Source organism: Castor canadensis, chromosome 16, assembly GCF_047511655.1.
Source record: "Castor canadensis chromosome 16, mCasCan1.hap1v2, whole genome shotgun sequence".
In the NCBI taxonomy this organism is placed as follows: domain Eukaryota; kingdom Metazoa; phylum Chordata; class Mammalia; order Rodentia; family Castoridae; genus Castor; species Castor canadensis.
The window spans coordinates 29637272-29657603 of NC_133401.1; the positions used below are offsets into that span (position 1 = coordinate 29637272).

Consider the following 20332-nt stretch of genomic DNA (forward strand, 5'->3'; position numbering starts at 1 on the left):
AATAAAAAATAAATGTTTTAGATAGGTTAAACCATTACCTATAGCTCCATCTTTGCCAGAGGCATAGATCTTACATAAGCATTTAGAACAAGGAGGAATTACTATGGATTTAGAGTCTTTTTTGAAAAAAGAACATTACAATTAACATTCTTGTAATAAGCTTTTGAAAAAACTTTATCAATGTTTTTAGAAGCAAAATGGATCCAATGGAGCCAGGTGCCAGTGCCACATGCCTGTAATCCTAGCTACTCAGGAGGCAGAGATCAGGAGGATCGCACTTCAAAGCCAGCTTCAGCCAAATAGTTTGCAAGACCCAATCTTGAAGAAACCCATCACAAGAAAGGGCTGATGGAGTAGCCCAAGTGGTAAGAGTGACTGCCTAGCAAGTGTAAGGCCTTCAGTTCAAACTCCAGTGCCACCACACCAACATGGATCAAATGGAGACATATCTTAATAAACTTGTCTTTCCTAACCAAAGTAGTGTTTATCTAGAGTGAAGAAGGATTCTTAACAAGAATTTCATTTACCTTTTTTCAGAGGTGCCTTCATATTGCCACCCAGATCAGGAAGTACTAGTGAAGTATTTTTTCAGAATTTCTTTTATGTAGTTTTTCTCTGTCAGTGAAATCTTGTGGCATGGAAACACTAGAAGTCAGATCAAGCCATGTATTATGAATAAGACAGGCAAAGCTTGTTTATTGGAAGCAGAAGGAAGTCACACTGATCAAAGAGGTGATCAGGCTGTTTCAATGAACAAAGAGCAGCAGGATTTTATCTGATTTTTTTGGCAGTACTGGAGTTTGAACTAAGGGCCTCATGCTTGCTAGGCAGGTGCTCTACCACTTGAGCCACTCCACTAGCCCTTTTTTGGTTACTGTTCTTGTTGGAAATTTTCAAGAGAGGGTCTCATGAACTAGGCTGATTTCAAACTCTGATCCTCCTGATTTCTGCCTCTTGACTAGTTAGGATTGATTACACGCATGAGCCATGGTGCCCACCTTCTCTGATTTTTTTTTGGCAGGGGGGCTGAAATTTGGTAATTGTCTAGTAGTCATGGACACAATCTTAAAAGTTGTATTCTTCTTGTGCACATTCTGGCTTTGTACTTGCTGAGCTAATGGGTGGGTCCACTTTGACCAGAGACTTCTGAGTTACAGCTGGTACATCTTGCATAGAGGAACTGAGTCAAGAACTGCTGAGTCCTTCCTGTTGCTGGTACCATCATCTTGCATAAACATCCTGGAGTCATGGTTTGGTCTGGGCCTTATGGTGAGGCTGCAGGACTTAGGTGCTTGGCTTAGTGAGAAAGCACAGGATGGAGTAAAAGAAATATATCTACTCCAATGAACAACACACCATGCTAACCCTGTGTTATAGTATTGGACAAAACTTCCCAGGTGTTTACCATGTCCACATATAGAAAGCTGAGTGGTCAGACTCAATGGTTTTTGTTTGTTTTTCAGTACTGGGGTTTGAATTCAGGGTCTTGTGTTTGCTAAACAGGTCCTCTACCACTTGAGCCATGCTACCAGTCTATTTTGCTTGTTTTTCAAATAGGGTCTCTCGCTTATGCCCTGGCCAGCCTGGACTGTGATCCTCCTATTTATGCTTCCCATGTAGCTAGGATGACAGTCATGTGCCACCACAACCAGCTTTTTATTGGTTGAGATGGGGTCTTGAGAACTTTTTGCCTTGGCTGACCTTGAACCATGATGTTCCTGATCTCCACCTTCCAAGTAGCTAGGATTATAGGAGTGACCCAGAGTGCCCAGCTTGGACTCAAAGTTTTTGTTTTGTTTTTTTTAGTACTGGGCTTTGAACTCAGGGTCTTGCACTTGGTAGGTAGGTGCTCTCCCACCTGAGCCACACTCCCAACACAGAATCAAAGGGTTTGAGGCAGGATATGAAGACAGAGCTATCAGGTCTTTTGCCTTATCTTAGTCATCCATCGGGTATCTATAAACTCCAGTGAAGTCAATCTTCTTAATAAAAGTGGCCTTTTTCTTTTCTTCGTATTGGTTTGTAATCCTTGCATCACAGGTGTTACCTGTGTTACCTGTAGTGAAGCTAGTGGGAAACTAATTATGTATTATTCAGCTGTGTGATGTGCAAAATTAGTAAGTTCTAAATTGACTAAGAGGAATAACACTAAAAGGTTTAAAAGGGTTTTTTTTTTTTGCAACAATTCTCCTTTGTCTTTTTATCTTTCATGTAGCATCCTGAACCCCACTAATTTTAGCTTGGTTAAGTCATGTGGGGTTTACTAGTCTACAGACATTTCTAGTTTGTGTACTAACCTGGAGTTTTATGACAAAGCTGTTAAAAGTGTGCTTTGTGTGGGTAACATGTTAAGGGCCCAGAGGTTGTCTTTTGTCTCCTTGTGGAGGTCCCTGTCTCACACATGAGCACAGGGAATGCCAAAAATGCTCGTGTATTCTTTTAATGTAGCCGAAATTGTTTCTTCTGCACTACTTTTTCTTTCTTTTGGTGCTGGAGATTGAGTTCAGGTCCTTGTGCACTGAGCCATATGCCCATCTCTGAATTACATTTTTAAGTGTGCAACATGAGGTGGTGCCACTATTGTCTTCAGTGACACAGGCACATTCTTTCCATTTTGTTCATTTTTCCATTTTTAGTAAGGGGAATTTCTGTAAATCAGAGTATACCATTATCCAATAGGATTGTAACAGGGTCCCTCCTTTGGAATTGTCCTTGGTGGTTGTTCAGATTCCCCTCTGGAAAGGTTGTTATTCCTCCCTAATCCTTTTACACCCCTTCCCTTTTGTTCAGCATTCTAAAGGGAATCCCCCCTAAATGGCTAAGATGTTAACTTGCTAAATCTGTTAGATTTACAGATACCAGAACATCTGATGACCTCTGCAACACCCCTCCTTAATCATTTTTTGAAAGTTTTAGCAAGGTTTATTTTATTATAACAGGGTAAAGTATGGAGGGCGGGGAGAGGAGAGGAGAGGAGGGAGACAGAGAGAGAGAGAGAGAGAGAGAGAGAGAGAGAGAGAGAGAGAGAGAGAGAGAGAGAGAGAGAGAGAAAGAGAGACAGAGAGATTTACTGTTGTTCCCCATGCAGGGAACAAAGACTCTGATGGCTTTGTTCATGTTGGCATCTGTGAAAAAGAATTCCTGGCCTGACATGTCTTCTACCCAATACATCACAGAGGAAACTGTGCAACATGTTGAACAATGATAAAGATCCTCATACTATGAAGAGCTCTTGTAGACAGCGTGCCCTGGTCCTGTCCTATGCTTGCCTTCTTTCTCCATGCACGGCACTGGGCACACTTCTGAGCAAGTTATGCCATTCTGAACATCACCTCTTAATTTATTCTCTAAGGTTTCTTCTAGGAAGCTGATGCCCCACTCTCTAAAAGAGTTCCTTATAAACTAGGGGCTTCATCTTTGTTCAGTTCCACGCTTTGTACAATTTCCTGAAGCTTAACAGGCAGTGGAAGCTGCGAACTGAAGTTCTTGGCAGAAGCCCCCTTAGTCGTCAGTTTAAAAGAATATCAGTTTAAAAAGAACTATGGGAGCTGCCCATTCCAAAGGTCATGGTCCACTGAGAAGTTCCAGAGAAAAAAGGAGACATGGCCCCTGGGATACAAAGACCCTGCTTGACACATGACCTTCCTGCCCTGTTCCTCCTTTCTCTCCCTATAAAAGCCCTTTGTGACTGAGCCCTCTCTCCACAAGATGGAGCTTTGAGATTAAGTTTCTCCATCTTTCAAGATGCCAGCCCTTGAAGAAAACTGATTCCTTCCTACCAACTCTCACCTCCCAATTATTGACCTTTGAAAAGCTGACTTCTCCACTAACAGATCAGTGAAAGGCTGGGCTTCTGTATTTTTGAATAGGGGAAGTTTCTCTGAGTATTTATCAAAAGCCAGTGCTCCAGAGTAGCAGGAAATTTGTTTTTGCTTAGTGATTCTCAAATCTTAATGTGTACTGAAGTCATCTGGGCTTATAAAATACAGATTCTGAATCATCAGGCTTGGGTTAGGACCCAAGTTTCTTGAATTCTACCCAACTCCCAGGTGTGTCACACTGTGAGTTGTGAGGATTTAGTCTTTTTACAGTTCTGCATGTCACTGGCAGTATTTCCTGCCACCTTTCAAAAATCCACAAGCTTCACCCTTGAGCCCTCCAATGGGTAACATTGCTCCTCCACAATTGCAGTGTTTGGGGTCACTTCTACAGCCAGACTATTCAGTGATACTTGGCACCATTAAGGTTCCCTTTCTTTTGCTCTTTCAGATATGTGCCTCTGAGTTAGAGCATACCCCCAACTTTAACTACTATTCCTAATAAAAAATCCTTATCTCCCAGTCCTGTGATTCTGCTTTCTTATGGTTAAGACAATCAGTTCTTCTTTGTATACTATGGTATCTTTTTATTTTACATTAATATTTGACTTATTTATGCTAGGCACTCTGCTGAGCAATTTACATGCATTTTTAATTATCCCATTAACTCTTGAGGTAGTACCATTATTGTTCCAATAATATAAATAAGACTTAAGTTTACAAAAAAATGCTCCCCCAAAATTAGGGCTAGAAAATAAAAGAGCAAGGATTAGAGGCCAGATGTATTTGATGCTTGAATGAGTTCTTAATTCTGAATAAGTATCCAGAGAATGAGGTGGATAATGACATGAGGCCTTTTACACTATTTTTATGATGTGAGCTTTAACCAAAGAACTATACAATGCCACTGAGGGATTTTAATGGTAGAGAAATGACATGACTAAAATATAAGCCTGTCTGAAATGTAGACAACTGACAGAGGCAAAGGGTGAGTACAAGAAGACCAATTAGAAAGCTATTTCCATATTCCACATTAAGCAAATTAGTATGTATTGGACACAGGAAATAAAATAAACATGGGCCAACTGGGTCAGAATCCAGACACAATTAGGAGATAAAACCTACAGCTCTTGGCAACTGATTGGAAGTGGAGGGTGAGGGACAGGAAAGGGTCAAGAATGACTCCATAGTATGAATTTTCTCATGATGAGCAAGGTGTGCACGCTGCCTGAAAGATTTCCTACAATCTTTACATTCATAGGGTCTCTCTCCAGTATGAATTCTCTGATGTAGAGTAAGAGATCCACTATAGCTAAAGGCTTTCCCACAAATATTGCATTCATAAGGCTTCTCTCCAGTATGAATTCTCTGATGTTGAGCAAGGCCTGCATTCTGGCTAAATGTTTTCCTACATTCTTTGCACATATAGGGTTTTTCCCCAGTATGACTTCTCTGATGTTGTGCAAGTGATGAACTATTGCTGAAGGCCTTCCCACATTCAATACATTCATAGGGTTTCTCTCCAGTATGAACTCGCTGATGTTGATCAAGGTATGCAATCTGGCTGAAGGCTTTCCTACAGACTTTACATTCATAAGGTTTTTCCCCAGTATGAACTCTCTGATGTTGAGAAAGGTGTGCATATTGGCTAAAGGATTTCCTACATTCCTTACATTCATAGGGTCTCTCTCCAGTATGAATTCTTTGGTGTACAATTAGGTATCCCCGATGGCTAAATGCTTTTGCACACACATTACACACATAAGGTTTCTCTCCTGTATGAATTCTCTGATGCTGAGCAAGAAATGAACCATTACTAAAAGCCTTTCCACATTCGATACACTCAAACGGTCTCTCTCCAGTGTGAACCCTCTGATGTTGAGTCAGATGTGCAATCTGACTGAAGGCTTTTTTACATTCATTACACTGATAAGGTTTCTCTCCAGTATGAACTCTCTGGTGTTGAGCGAGATGAGCATTCTGGCTGAAGGCCTTCCTACATTCTTTACATTCATAAGGCTTCTCCCCAGTATGTATTCTCTTATGTTGTGCTAGGTTTGCACTCTGGCTGAAGGATTTCCCACACTCAACACATGCGTAGGGTTTCTCTCCTGTATGAATTCTCTGGTGGAGAGTGAGAGATGAGCTCTGGTTGAAGACCTTCTCACATTCATTACACTTCAAAAGCTTCTTTTCCACATAGACCTTCTTGTGTTTCATTTCAACTGATTTTTTTTGGTAACTTCTCTTTTGTGGCTCATGCTTATGTCCTCTTTCTGTGGTGGGGAAATTCTGTTGTATATCTAGTATTGCATCCTTATGGAATGTTTGCCAAGATTTATTATACCCATTACGTTGATCTTCAGGGAGGAATTCTTTACGAGAGATGATCAATTCATTAAAATGTATCTCCTGACTTCTTAACTTGTTTTTCAGCCACTCCTCACTTTCACAGTCTTCTTTAAAATTAGGACAATCAAGGCTACACCTAAGATGGCTTCTTCCCATTGTCACTACTCTGGCTGGTTCTTCATAAATATCTTCCTTTGATGAAAATTCACTGTTTTTAAATACATACTCCCAATCTAAAAGATCAAGAAGACAAATATATTTTGTATTTATTCATTGTAAGAAAAGAAACTTCTATGACAAAAATAGGGGAAAAAACCCACAAAGGAAATTCAAGCATTTAACAGCTTTTAGTGCAGCCTAAAATGTATGAGATTATAAACAATGAGAGGTTAAGAGTTGATTAAGGACATAAATTAATCATGTATAACCCATAAAGTACATGTCAGAAAAACAAAAAAATGAGGCCATCTAAAATCACAATTATCATTTACATTTAAATTAATACTACTCTTTAAACATCTTTCCACCCTTGCTGCAGTCTTCAAACATCTTTCCTTATTTCCTTTCAAACTAAGATTTAAGAATGTCAAGAATATAGCATAAAAACTTTCATTGGGTCCCTAGCCCTAAAGACTTGGGATGTACATGAAACTCTGGTTGTTCATGAAATTCTATTCCTAAAATCTGGAAGTTTGAGAAAGGTCTCCCTGAAAATCATTTTCATGTGATTTATTTCCAATTAAATATAAATTTCCATTTGATTCTAGGAGCCTTCATGGAAAAAATTCAATCAAGCTGCTTGCTTTTATTAACTTAGCATAGGCTTTAATCTGCCTCCCCCATTCCCTCCCAAATCAATCACCTCTCTTTTTTTTTAATTTTTATTGTTTTATTATTCATATATGCATACAATGCTTGGGTCATTTCTCCCCCCTGCCCCCACCCCCTCTTTTTTTTTTAAGACCAAAGTCTCACTATGTTGCTCAACCTGGGCTTGAACTTGAAATCCTCCTGCCTCAACCTCCTAACTAGCTGGGATTACAGGCACATGCCACCACACCCAACTACATCAACTCATCCTTATGCTTAGGACTTTCCAGGGGTTCTTCATCAGACTTATAATAAGGCCAAAATTCCTACCATGATTTACAAAATTCTGCATAACCTCGCATTCTCTGACCTTATTTTTCACTACTTTTTTGCTTGTCATGTAGGCACTCATTTTACTCACACTGTAAGAACTTTTAAGTGTTAGGCATGATGGCATATGCTAACAATTCAGCACATGAGAGGCTGAGGCAGGAGGACGTGAGCTTGAGGCCAGCCTGGGCAACATAGTGAGACCCTGTCTCAAAAAAAAAAAACTGTGGTAAATAAATAAAAATGCAAGGCCAGTCATTCCTACTATTCTCATCAGACTGAAAAGTTAAGGATGTATGTTATAATCACTATAGCCATGATTCACAAACTGCATTGGAATCACATAGAGAACTTGTTCAAGTGCAGACTGCTGTGCCACATGCAGGGTTTCTGGCTGAGCAGGTCTGAATGAGGGCTGACAACCTGCTGACAACATCTCTAAAATTCCTGGGGAAGCTGCGGGGTCAAAACTGTATTTTGAGCATTACTATCCAACAGCAGCCACTAAAGACAGAATGTAAAAAGGTATACCTAAAAAGCCTGCAAATAAATTAAAACTTTTTAAATAACCTCAAATAAGCCAAAAGAAGATAAAAGGGGGAAAAAGATGTTAAAAAAAAAAGAACAAGGGGAAAAAGTGAGAGAATGGCAGACCCAAATCAAATTATATGAATGAGTATAGGTTATGTACCCCTAATCCAAAATGCTTGGGACCCAAAGTATTTTGGATTTCAGAGTTTTCCATTTTGAAATATTTGCATATACATAATGGAATATCTTAGGAATGGGACCCAAGTCTAAACACAAATTAATTTATACTTCATATACATCTTATATGTGTAACCTGAACAGTGTTACACAATATTCTTTTATAATTTTGTAGGTAATTTTCATGGTATGAAATTTTCTACTTGTGCCATCATGTTAGCATTCAAAAAGTTTTAGATTTTGGAGCATTTCAGATTTTTGAATTGCAGATACCCAATCTAAATTAATTTATATTATATTTATACATAGTAATAGACTACATATCCCATTAAAAGTAGAATATATACACACATATATATATATATATATATATATATATACATAATACTGGGGTTTGACTCAGGCCTCATGCTGCTTGTGAGGCAGGTGCCCCAACACTTGAGCCATGAGTTTAGCAGGTAGAATGTATAATAGTAGATAAAAAAGGAAAGACTCAATGTTGTCCACAGAAATTTCACCTTAAAAATAAGAAAACAGTAAAAGTAAGCAGTAAACAAATGGAGAAAGACGCAAGATGCAAACAGTAAGCACAAAGCTAGAGTGACTATGTTCATATCAGATAAAATAAACTTCAAAACAGAGTATTACTAAAGATAAAGAGGGACATATAGTGATAAAACGATCTGTCTACCAAGAAGAGATAATAATTACTAATGTGTGTTACCTGATACAAAGCCTCAAATATATAGAAACTGACAATGTAAGGAAGAGACAGGCAATTCCATAATCATACTAGGTGACTATTTTTTTTATCCTAGGTGATCTTAATATCAACTGTTCAGTATGTATTCCATTGTATGTGCAGTAAGACAGACCACATGCTGGATCTAAGCCAAGTTTCCGTAAATTTAAAAGTACTGAAATCATAGTTTGTCCTCTAATATTAACAGGATTAAATTAAAACAAAAAATGATGTCTAATAAACTCAAAATACTATGGATTAAAGCATATTGTACCCATACAGTTCACAGGTCAGAGAGTATAACGAGAGAAATCAGAAGATATCTTGAGTTAACTGATATCGGTAATCTAATCCACTAGAATTTAAGGACACAGCTAAAACATCTGTAACTTTAAAAGAATTATTTTAGACAAAAACAAAAAGATTATAAGTCAATAATCTAAGATGCCACCTCAAAAAGGCAGAAAAGACTAAAATAATCCTAAGGAAAGGAGATGCAAAAAAGCTAAGTAGAAAAATAACAAATAATCAACAGAGAAAAGACAACCAAAACTAGGTCCTTTGAAAAGATCACTGACAGAGAAACAAAGATCGTAAAACTCAGCAACCAGAGCTGAGTCCTACAGACAATGAAAAGATGAGAGAACATCACAAATAACTCAAGTACACAGAGGACACTGATGAAATGTGCAAATCCCTCAAAAGGGATAGCCTATCAAAGTTGATTCAAGAAGAACTGGGTACTGTGATAAGCTTATGGTCAAGATTTATAGAACTGATACCATCCTATCAAGCTCTTTCAGAAAACAGGAGATAAAATACTTCCTCACTTGTCTTCATGAAGTCAACACTGCCTTGATGACAAAACCAAAGGAAGAAACGATAAGAAAGTAAAGCCACAGACCAATGGTAACACAAGAACATAAATGTACAACCATTAATAAAACTGTAGCAGATCAAATCCACAGAAATATTAAAAGCATAACTTTAGCCAAGTAGAGCTTATTCTAAGAATGTAATACTGCTTAATATTTGAAAAACATCTATGCAATTTGCTATATTAACAAATAATAGCTAGAGTAACAAATAATAGCTAAAGAAGAAAAAAATCACATGACCATTTCAATAGAGTAGAATGAATATTTGATCCATTTCCTATAAAAATTCTTAGAAACCAGGAATGGAAAAGAACTGCTTCAAACTGATTGAAGATTTCTTAGAAAAATCTACAGCATACATCAACTTAGACTGGAACAACAAATTAAAAATTAAAAAAACAGTAGAACAATGTAGGTATATCTATTCTTATCACCTCTAGGCAACATTGTACAGGAAGTGATAGTTGTTGCAATATATCATGAAAAAGAAGGTAAGGATCAGAAAGGAAAGAATAAAACTGCCTTTGCAGATGGCATGATTATCTAAGCAAAAAATCCTCAGAAACCTACAAACTACTACTTAGAACTACTACCAAATGAATCTAGCAAGTTCCTAAGACATAAACTTAATATGAAGATCAATTTACATTTTTGTATACTAGCAGTAAAATGTTAGAACACAGAATTCTATTTATAATATCAACCAAAATGATAAAAGATCCCAGAAAAAAATTTAAAGACTATGTAAGACCACGACACTGGATACTACAAAATATTCCTAGGAGACATTAAAGAAAATTGTAATAAATCCATGAGCTGTACTTATGGATTAGAAAAATCAGTGTTGTTAAAATGTCAATTCTCCCCCCAACTTATGCAGAGATTAAATATAATCTCAACCAAAATCCAAGTTTTATGAGTAGCAATTCTCAAATTCATTTAAAGATTTACATGAAATGCAAATGATCTAAACTAGTTAAAGCAATTTTATAAGTTGCACTATATATCAAAATTTAGTATAAAGCTACAGTAATAAAAAAAGTGTGGTTGTGGTGAAAAGACAGACATATAAATCAACGAAACAGAACAGAGTCTAGAACTAGACCCACACGTTAGTATTTATCTCATTTTTAAAATCAAAGGTAACAAGGCAACACAATGGGAAGGGAAAGTCCCAAGGGAAGGTACTAGAGAAACTGCATATTCATGGTAGAAAAGAATGAGCCACACAACCTTTACTTCACACTAGATGTAACAATTACCCAAAATTGATCACCGACCTAAATGTAAAAACTAAAATTACTAGAAGAAAATCTTTGTGACCTAGCAGTAGTAAGGATTTCTTGATAGGACACAAGAAGCTCCAACCAACACAAATTATTAAACTGGATCTTACAAAAATTTAATACTTGCTTCTTCCCTCAGATAGCAGCAGGAAAACAAAAAGGCAGGCCATAGTTGGCATATACACATACATACATAAAAATGACAACTTGTTTTAAGCCTGTGTAGAGCTCTTACAACTCAGTAAGAAGACAACCCAAGAAAACATTTGCAAGAACACTTTGTGAAAGATATATATGCATGACCAACTATTAATCACAGAAATACACATTAAACCAAAATACAGCCATTAGAACAACAAAAACTAAAAACTATGATTGGTGAGGACCTATAGCAATTGAAATACCCCTGCATTGCTAAAGGGAATAGTACAATCCTTTGGGAAAGCTGTGAGCTTCTTACAAAGTTAAACACATAAGTATCATGAGTCAGTTTTGGCATTTACGAAGGAAATGAAAACATATGTCCACACAAATTATTGGACATGACAGCTTTGTAGCAGCTTTATAATAGCCCCAAATCAGAAATGACCAAATGTCCATCAGCAGGTGACTGGATAATGTGTTTGTCTATGCATAGCGAAAATTATTTGATGGAACCCCACTCAGCAATAAAAGGAGGTATCTATTCATACATGCAGCAATGAGGGCGAACTTAAAAACCATCATGCTGAGTGAGGTAGACCATGGGTAACGTAGGCCATACTGTAGGATCCAATTTAGTTTAGATACAACCTGATCTAAAATGGCAAGGACCATATCAGTGATGGTTTGTAACTAAGGGTAGAAAGAAGGATGCACTGCAAAGACATACAAGCCAGCATTAAGGATGATGAAATGCCTGTCTTCATGGTTTTGTGGTGTACGTGACTGTCGAAACGTCTCAGTTTATATGAATGCAGTCTACTGTCTACAAATATTCCTTCATATTAATACAGTCTGACCAAATACAATAACATAATCTGATCAAAATATGATGAAACCACCTCCTTAATAATTTAATCACTAAGAATGAAAAATTAACAGATTAACCTCTCATTTCAGCAATATGGAGAACAAAATAAATGAGAAAATCAAAGGGAAAATTAATAAGGAAAAAAGAAAAAATAGAATTGGAAAAGAGAAGACAATAACACAAATCTATAAGCTGGGTTATGAAAAACACACAGAACTGATTTATGGATAGCAACCTAATAACTTTGTTTAACAATAGTAATTATATAAAATAAGATAGTAACATTGGGAATTATTATAGATATAAATGAAATAAAAAGAATTATGAGACTCTTTGCTCAAATTCATGTAAATAAATCTGTCAACCTAAATGAAAAGAATAATTACATTAAAAATTAAAATATGTAAAATTTAACCAAAGGCAGACACCATAGTGAGGCAATGTACCAGAGGATGCAGAGAACGTTTGCAAAGGCCTCCACCTCAGGCTTCCCACCTCAACCTCTCCTCACCAGGTGATCAATCGATCACAGCAACATCTCTGAATCAGACTCTTTCTGAACCTCTGTCCCCAGTCCAGTCGCAGGATACATTTCTGCACTTGGTAATCTTCACATCTCATAAAAACAAATTTCATGTCCCCACCCGTGAAACATTTCCTCCTACCAACCTATTTTCTTTTTTTATTTTTTATTGTTGAGCTGGGGGTATATTGTGGCATTTATAGAAGTTCTTACAATACATCAAATATATCATACTTGAATTCACCCCTCCACCATTCTCCTCTAACCCCCCACCACCACCAATCTATTCTCCTGATCTATTTAATGCTGTCACCTTCCAATTTCCTGGATTTGAATACAGACTGGAAATGCTTTTTTTTTTCTTTGATAGGTTATAAACCTCTGAATAACCCGTGGGACTGAGCAGGATGCTGTGCTCAAAGCAGAAACTTGAATAAATAAATAAATGCATTAATTCTTCAGTCTAAAAGGAATAAGAAACTGGAAATTTTTTAAGAATGGAATGAACTAACTTATGCAAAACAAAAAGGCAAGGAAAGCAGATACTGTGACTTTTGGACCCAGAGAACAGGAAAATGGGTTATCAGAGAAGATGGTGACTTGTGAGAGAATACATACAGAATAAAGTGGGGAGCTCATGCTAAAGATGCCTCAATGGCATCTTGAATAAGAGCTACCCAGAAAGCACTGATTATGAGCTGGAGCCTTTCCTGGCAATGGCATCTGCTTCCCTAGTTCTCTTGCACTCACCATGGCACACGCCTCTTGTTCCCTCCTTCTTCAATATCCAGGGCTCTTTTCCTTGTTCCAATAATGAGATCACATCTGGCTTATAAACAGAAATTCCTGCTTATAAGAAATAAAAGAGGAATTAGCCACTCCTGTAAATCATATCAAGTTTCTTGGTCATCGGGAAGGTAGGAGGACTGTAAGAGGGAGTAGAGGAAGAGGTGAAGTGCTCTGAAGAAGGGGAAGATAAAGGAAGAAGTAGGAATACTTGAATGAAGCCACGAGTTCTGCAAAACTCAACCTATTTTGGGAACACAAGAAAGAGAAAAACAATTTAAAAAATTGAAATGGGGTCTTTCTATGTTGCCCAAGCTGGCCTGAACTCCTGGGCTCAAGCGATCCTCTGGCCTGAGCTCAAATGGGGTCTACAGACCAGGCTTAAGACAGAGACATTTAGTGAAGCACATCGGAGGCTTCCTAAACACTTCACTGAAATTGAATTGTGTGCAGATTCTGAATTATGGGGTGACCTCCTTACCCAGTGACACCAGGCTTCTGTAGTTCTCCAACATCACCTTCCTGTACAAATTCCTCTGAGCAGGGTTCAGCCATTCCCACTCCTCTTGAGTGAAATTTATAGACACATCTCCAAATGTCACCAAATCCTGAAAAGACACAAGCACAAGCTTGCTCAACTAGTAAGGACCTACAAATGAGTAACTTGGACAAGAGCACTCATATTTTCCTCTTGGAGTTAACACTTCATGAGCGCAGATCTATGCTACTAGCCATGTGGCCATTTAAATTTAAACCAATTAACATTTAAAAATTCAGTCATTCTGTCACATACCAGTCTCCACAGCCATGTGCACTGTACTGGACCACGCATTACAGAACACTTCTATCATCAGTGTGAGGAAATACATTTGGATACTGCTGCTCTAGATTTCTGAATCTGGCTTATCTTCCTCTTCACAGACCTTAATCTGTATTTACCTATCAGGTAATGGTTTTTATATTTAACCTGTAGAATCTCTAAGTGTGAGGAAAAGTGTTTTTTTCCTAAATGAATAAGCCATCCTTTCCCCACTAGTAAGCAAACTAGTAGATGTGAGATTCTGTGAAGACAAAGACAATGTCTATTTGTATTTCCCACAGCACTCAGTAAGTCTGGAATAACTGTATGTTTAGTGAATGATAAATATTTTCTATTCCATTGAATTTTTTTCTCTTTTTGGCAGTATTGGGAGCTGAACTCAGGGCTTCATGCTCGCTAGGTAGGTGCTCTACCACCTGAACTGTTACCGTTTGGCTTTGGTTATTTTTGAGATAGGGTCTTGCTTTTTGACTGGACTGGCCTGGACCTCAAATTAAAATCTTCCTGATCTCCACATCTGACTACCTAGGATAATAGGCATGAGTCACTGCATCTGACCTGGAATTTTTATACTTGCATTTTTTCTAGATATTACATACTAATCTTTTCATTTGTTCCTCTGGCTCCCATTTCACACTATTTAATGTTTTTGTTGTTATAGATTTGTGTACTTCTTTAAAATAACAGACTCAAGGGCTTTACCCATTACTTTCTCTTTCAAAAAAATTTTATTTTTCCATATTAATTCCACTAATCTTAACTTAGAATAAAGTATCTCTGGTCTGCTATTAACTCAGAATGTCTCTAGAATGAGACCTCACTTACTATTCCCATGAAACCCTACTCTTCAAAGCTCACAGGGTACTTAGAAAAACCCTGCTTTAGTGGACACACACCGTAACATGCAAGACTCAAAACATCTCTTACCTCACAATCACCTTGGACAAGAGTCCTTGCTACCCAATGGTCCTTCTGCTTTGCCTTCCTTTCAAACCCAGGCATATGGAAGAGCTCAGTGCTAACAGTTACAACTGAGTACACCTTGACCTCAATGACTCAAGTCCCCATAATAAAGGCTTTCATATCCCACCAAGGAGTATATTTTTGCTTCTTGAGACCTCTTCATGAACTTGCTGGGTGCTGGTGGCTCATGCCTATAACCCTAGCTACTTAGGAGGCAGAGATCAGGAGGATCAAGGTTGGAATCCAGCCCAGGAAAATAGTTCTTGAGACCCTATCTTGAAAAAACTCATCACAAAAAATGGGCTGGTGGAGTGGCTCAAGGTGTAGGCCCTGAGTTCAAATCCCAGTACCATGTACAAAAGTAAAACAAGAACCCACAGGGGTAGCTGAACTATTTCTTAGATAAAGATGAGAATGCTGGCTGTGGGGAAAGAAAAGGCTCTTAGGTTTGGGGGAGACTTCCTTTTTTACCAGAATGGAAGATGTGAGAAGCAAGTCACTGGACAAATAAGATTGTTTCTGCCTTTTACTTAAGGTTTATTGTTTTCATCATTAAAAAAAAAGTTAGAAATATTTTCATTAAGAGGTACAGGGATAGTATGTTTTTATGTTTGGAATCTCATGCTGTTTAGAAAGGTAATACATAAGATTTTTTTTTTTAGGTTGGGGAGTTTTGGAAGAAAAGCAAAATATGCATTTAACCTAAAAAATAGGGTGCCATTTCAGAGAAGAGAGAAGAAATGCTTCTTACCTTGGACATGGCTAGACTTTAGGGCTATGTGAAGTTCTTCTGTTCTCCTCCTTTAAGTTCTCCAGGAGGGGCAGTGTCCTGAGAAAGCAGAGCTGGAAAGGAAAGAGAAGCCATAAAATGCCAGACCTGCCCTGCTGCTCCCCACATCATCAGCCTAGAAGAAGTAGATTTTACGTATCACCAAATTTACAATTCCTTTCCCATGTACTTAATATCTCAAGAACACAATGTACATTTTGTGCATAAGCTATCCCCTCACTCAGGATTATAGACAATAACAGCAACTACAGAACTACCAGGTAAGGTTTTTCATCAGTGAAGTTATCCAAGTTGTCACAGTAATAAATAATTGAGCCAAGCTGGAAACCAAATCTGAATTTTTAGTCTCTACCAGATAATGATATTGAAAGCAAATCTGTCCTTATCCTTCTCAGGGACGAGAGATAAAGCTACCTTGAGAATGCCTTACAGAAAGCATCTTTACACAGACTGGGCCACATGGCCTGAAAGACACTGGACCAGAGTTAGGACACCCAGCCTCTAGTCCTAACTTAGAACAAACTGCGCCTGAAAACCAAGCTCTTGACATTTTCGAGCAATTGCTTCAGAAAGAGGGAAAGGGTTACAGGAGGCACAGACTGTGCAGGAACAGCATCAGACCCTCTTACTCATACGTTCTTTCCCACTAGACCTCACTGCCTTCACAAATAAAGCATTTAAGATGTAGTATGCAGGCTGGCAGAGTGGCTCAAGTGGTAGAGTGTCTCTGTAGTAAGTGTGAGGCCCAGTACTACCAAAAGAATAAAGAAAAGAAAGATGTAATATGCTGGGTCACATCTGTAATCCCAGCTACTTGGAAGGTAGAGATAGGAGGACAGCAGTTTGAGGTCACCCCAGGCCAAAAATTTTAAAAAGTTAGTGAGACCTTATCTAAAAGAACAAGCCAGAAGTGGTAGTCATGTCTCTAATCCCAGCTACATGGGAGAGATAGATAGGATCAAGGTCAGAGGCTGACCCAGGCAAAAAGTGGGAGACCCATCCGAAAAACTAAAGCAAAAAATGAGTGGAGACTGGCTCAAGTGGATGCCAGTAAGTGCAAGGCCCTAAGTTGAAATCCCACTATCACCATCACAACAATAATACCTTAGAAGAAATCCTACACCTAGGGATCCAAATGCCTAAGTTTAAACACCTGCTCCACCACAATAGTCAGACTGTCCACACAGTCACACAGAGTCTCAGAGTGTCCCATACACTATGATAGGGTCTCATACTGTCACATTCTCAAACACAGTCATGGAGCTTCGAAGGGTCACAGGGTCTCATACACAATGGCATGGTCTCAGACATTGTCACAGGGTCACAGTCCCTCACACCGTCACGGGCACTGTCATACATGATGGTAGGTGCTGTCACATAGTCCCCCACACATGTTCTCGTTGTCGCAGGCCTGTTCACCCACTGGGGCATGGTCTCATTTTGTGACACACAATGTCACACACGTTCAGTGTCACACGCTGTGATAGGCCTTCACATACAGTGGTGTGGTCACATACTGTCACTCACAGTGTCATATACTCTCAAAACTTCAGTCTCGCACACTGTCATAGGTTCCCTGAACAGTGGCATGGTCTCATACTGTCACACAATGTCACAAACAGCCATACAGCATCACAGTCCCACAGCCACAGGCCTGCTCACACAAGGCGACATGGCCTCACGTTGTGAGACATTCTCACAGTCTCTCACGGTGTCACACAGTGTCACAGTCCCACACACTGTCACCAGCCTAGTCACACATGATGGCAGGGACTCACTGTCGCAGATGCTCCCACAGGGTGGCACCATCTCATACTGTCACAGACCTGACATTCTCACAACCTGTCACAGTATCAAGGTCTCATCCTGTCACACAGATGCCCCCCTCACCGCCCCGCGTTCTCCCACACAGTCCTCCACGCTGTCACACGTATTTCCACAACGTCACACCCATGGCGACACACAGGGTGGCGCGGCCGCACTCCTCACCGCGTCCTCGGCGGGGCGGGCCGCTCGCTGGGCGCGGTCGCGCAGGCCGGGCCGGGCCCGGGGCTCGATCTCGCGCCGCCAGCTGCGCTCACAAAGGCGCCGCCACGGTCGCGCAGGAGGCGGGGGCTCCGCGCAGGGGCTGCTGGGAGTTGGAGTCCGGCTCCGCGCAAAACATGCTGGGAATTCAGGGGAGGGTGCCGACACGCCACGGGCGGTTTCCAGCCGTCTCAGCCGCGCCCTTTTCTCCTGTGCCAGCCTTCAGAACCAGTACCGGGACCGCGGAGCCCTGTGAGGCTTCGGAAGAGCGGTTGGGACCCCAGGCCCCCTGCGCAGCTTGTTGGGGCCTGGGGTTCAATGACCGGGAGCGGGACCTGCGCATGCGCGGTGCCGGTCCTCGCTGGGAAACCGCTCAGGCTGGACCTACGGACGCTGCCGGGAACGGGACGCTGACGGCCCGACGCCCGGCCATTACGGTCTCCTGGCTTCGTTCCTTCTCTCACCACCTTACCCTTTCATTCGCCATTTATAGAGTGCCTGCTGTAGGTCAGGCACTGTTGGAAGCGCTGGAGATACAACAGCCAACAAAGCAGACCAAAGTCCCCATCCCTTTGGAGCTGTTGGTAATTTAAGAGACATTCGAAGGAAAAAAAAAAGTGATGCTGATATGTATTGGGAACTGAAGCATATTAAAGAAAATCAGAGTGCTAAAGACCGTTCAGTTGCACCCTCTTATTTCTATTCAACTATCTAGTCCTATTAGGTCTCAACTTGACATCACAGAGGTCATCTTAAACTCTGCTTGACCCTAAAGTTTTTGGTTCCAATAGAGAGGGCCCTACAAGTTCCCAGCACCTGTGCCAGCACAAGCCCTGGCTCCTGACCCGCCCCCACGCCAGCAGCAACTATTCTTGTCATTGGTCCATGACTGAAATGTCTTGGTTACTAAGACACAAGGCCCAGTTCCTTAGCAACCCCTAGCAATGAACAATGGACAAGCCACAATAGAACTCCCTCTTTACCAGGTCCTTCCTCTCCTATAAAATCCCCAGTCTGTAAGCAGCAGCAGGCTCTAGCTCTCTTGCTGGAAACCCCCTCCGCAGGTTTCTTCTCCTGAATAAACTTGTGCTAACCATGAGCCATTTCTTTGTCTATCTCTCTGTGCTTTTCTGTCTAACATACCATTCATGACTCAGAAATTGGTTATATCCTTCAATATTTCCATTTAATTGTCCCACCAATGGCAAGCACTATATGAGCTCAGAATTTTCATCTTCAGAGAGAAATGCAATTGTATTTGCAAAGATATTAATTGAAACACTTCGAGGAAGTGAACATGAACAATTTGGCTACAAATAGTGGTCAAAGAAGTAACAGTATGTGTATTTGAAAGTATACGACTCTTTTAAAAGGACAATTGTGTGAATGAAATGTGAAAATACTTGAGGTTATATATATATTTTTCTTTTTAGGAAGAACAAAGCTGTTAGAAGTGCACTATGACTTCAGTATTGAAAAACTGTCCCTATGTGCAAAAGGAACACAATCTGCAAAACTTTGTTGATTGTGTTGAAATTATGCTTTCACACCAGACATACAAACCTTATGTAGGGTAAGACATCAGGAGACTCCGAGACTTTGTGTAGTCTTCTCCACATTTCACAAATGTTGTGTGTGAAGCCATCAGGCATCTTTACACTGAAGAAGCCAGGATAATGTACTTTGTTTTCAAGACTTCTTTCGATTCTTGAGCTTCTTCCCTAGGCAGAATCTGCTACAAAACTTGGGGATAATCACTAAATGAATCAGTTTAATTGGCAGACACACCCCCTCATTAATCCTTCATAGTTGACAGACAGATGTCTGCCTCGAATTTCCAACTTTAGTGTAATAATATATGCAAAATCTTGAGTAGAACTAAAACACGGAATCCTCAGAAAGTGTAAGCCTCTTTTTTGCCCTCAATTGTCATCAGGAATATGCAATGTTTACTTTTCAATTGGCTGGTGTTGGAGTAAATTTAAGTGTGATCCATGTTAATTTTTGTATGAGGTGAGTTTAGATAGTTCTCTATTTTAATATTAATTCTCCCTCATCTCTCTCTCTGTTGTTCCATCACTATTTGTTGAAAAGGCTACATTTCCTCCATTGAATTGTCTTTGTATAAAAGTGCTGGTGACTCATGCCTGTAATCATAGCTATTTGGGAAGTGGAGATCAGAAGGATCAAAGTTTGAGGTCAATCAGGCCATTAGTTCATAAGACCCTATCTCGGCCAACAGCTGGGCAATGTGCCTATCATTCCAAGCTGTGTGAAGGTGAGATCCCAAAGGACTGCAGTTGCAGGCCAGTTCTGGCAAAAAAAGTTTGAGAGTCCCATCTCAACAGAAAAAAAAAAAAAGAAAACAGCATGGTGTCTTGTGCCTGTTATCCTAGTTACGATAGGAAGCATAAAACAGGAAGATAGTGACCCTGGGCAAAAAGCAAGACCCTATGTCCAAAATAACGAGAGTAAAAAGGACTGGAGGC

At 39.7% G+C, this 20332-nt stretch overlaps 1 protein-coding gene across 3 annotated transcripts; it reads right to left on the reverse strand.

The window, feature by feature from the left end:
- Nucleotides 1-246: 246 nt before the first annotated feature.
- LOC109702013 (uncharacterized) lies at nt 247-17908 on the reverse strand. Of its 3 annotated transcripts, none has more exons than XM_074058484.1 (5): nt 17808-17908; nt 15780-15871; nt 13727-13853; nt 13210-13308; nt 247-6403 (listed from the first exon to the last, which is right to left on the reverse strand). In XM_074058484.1, exons 2-5 carry the CDS (start codon nt 15786-15788, stop codon nt 4926-4928), a joined length of 1713 nt encoding a protein of 570 aa, XP_073914585.1. In that variant the 5' UTR covers nt 15789-15871; nt 17808-17908; the 3' UTR covers nt 247-4925. The 3 variants fall into 3 exon arrangements, with proteins under 3 accessions (XP_073914585.1, XP_073914586.1, XP_073914587.1); XM_074058485.1 differs by lacking the exon at nt 17808-17908 and adding an exon at nt 17597-17711; XM_074058486.1 differs by having other exon boundaries at nt 248-6403; nt 13210-13305.
- Between the last annotated feature and the right edge of the window lie 2424 nt (nt 17909-20332).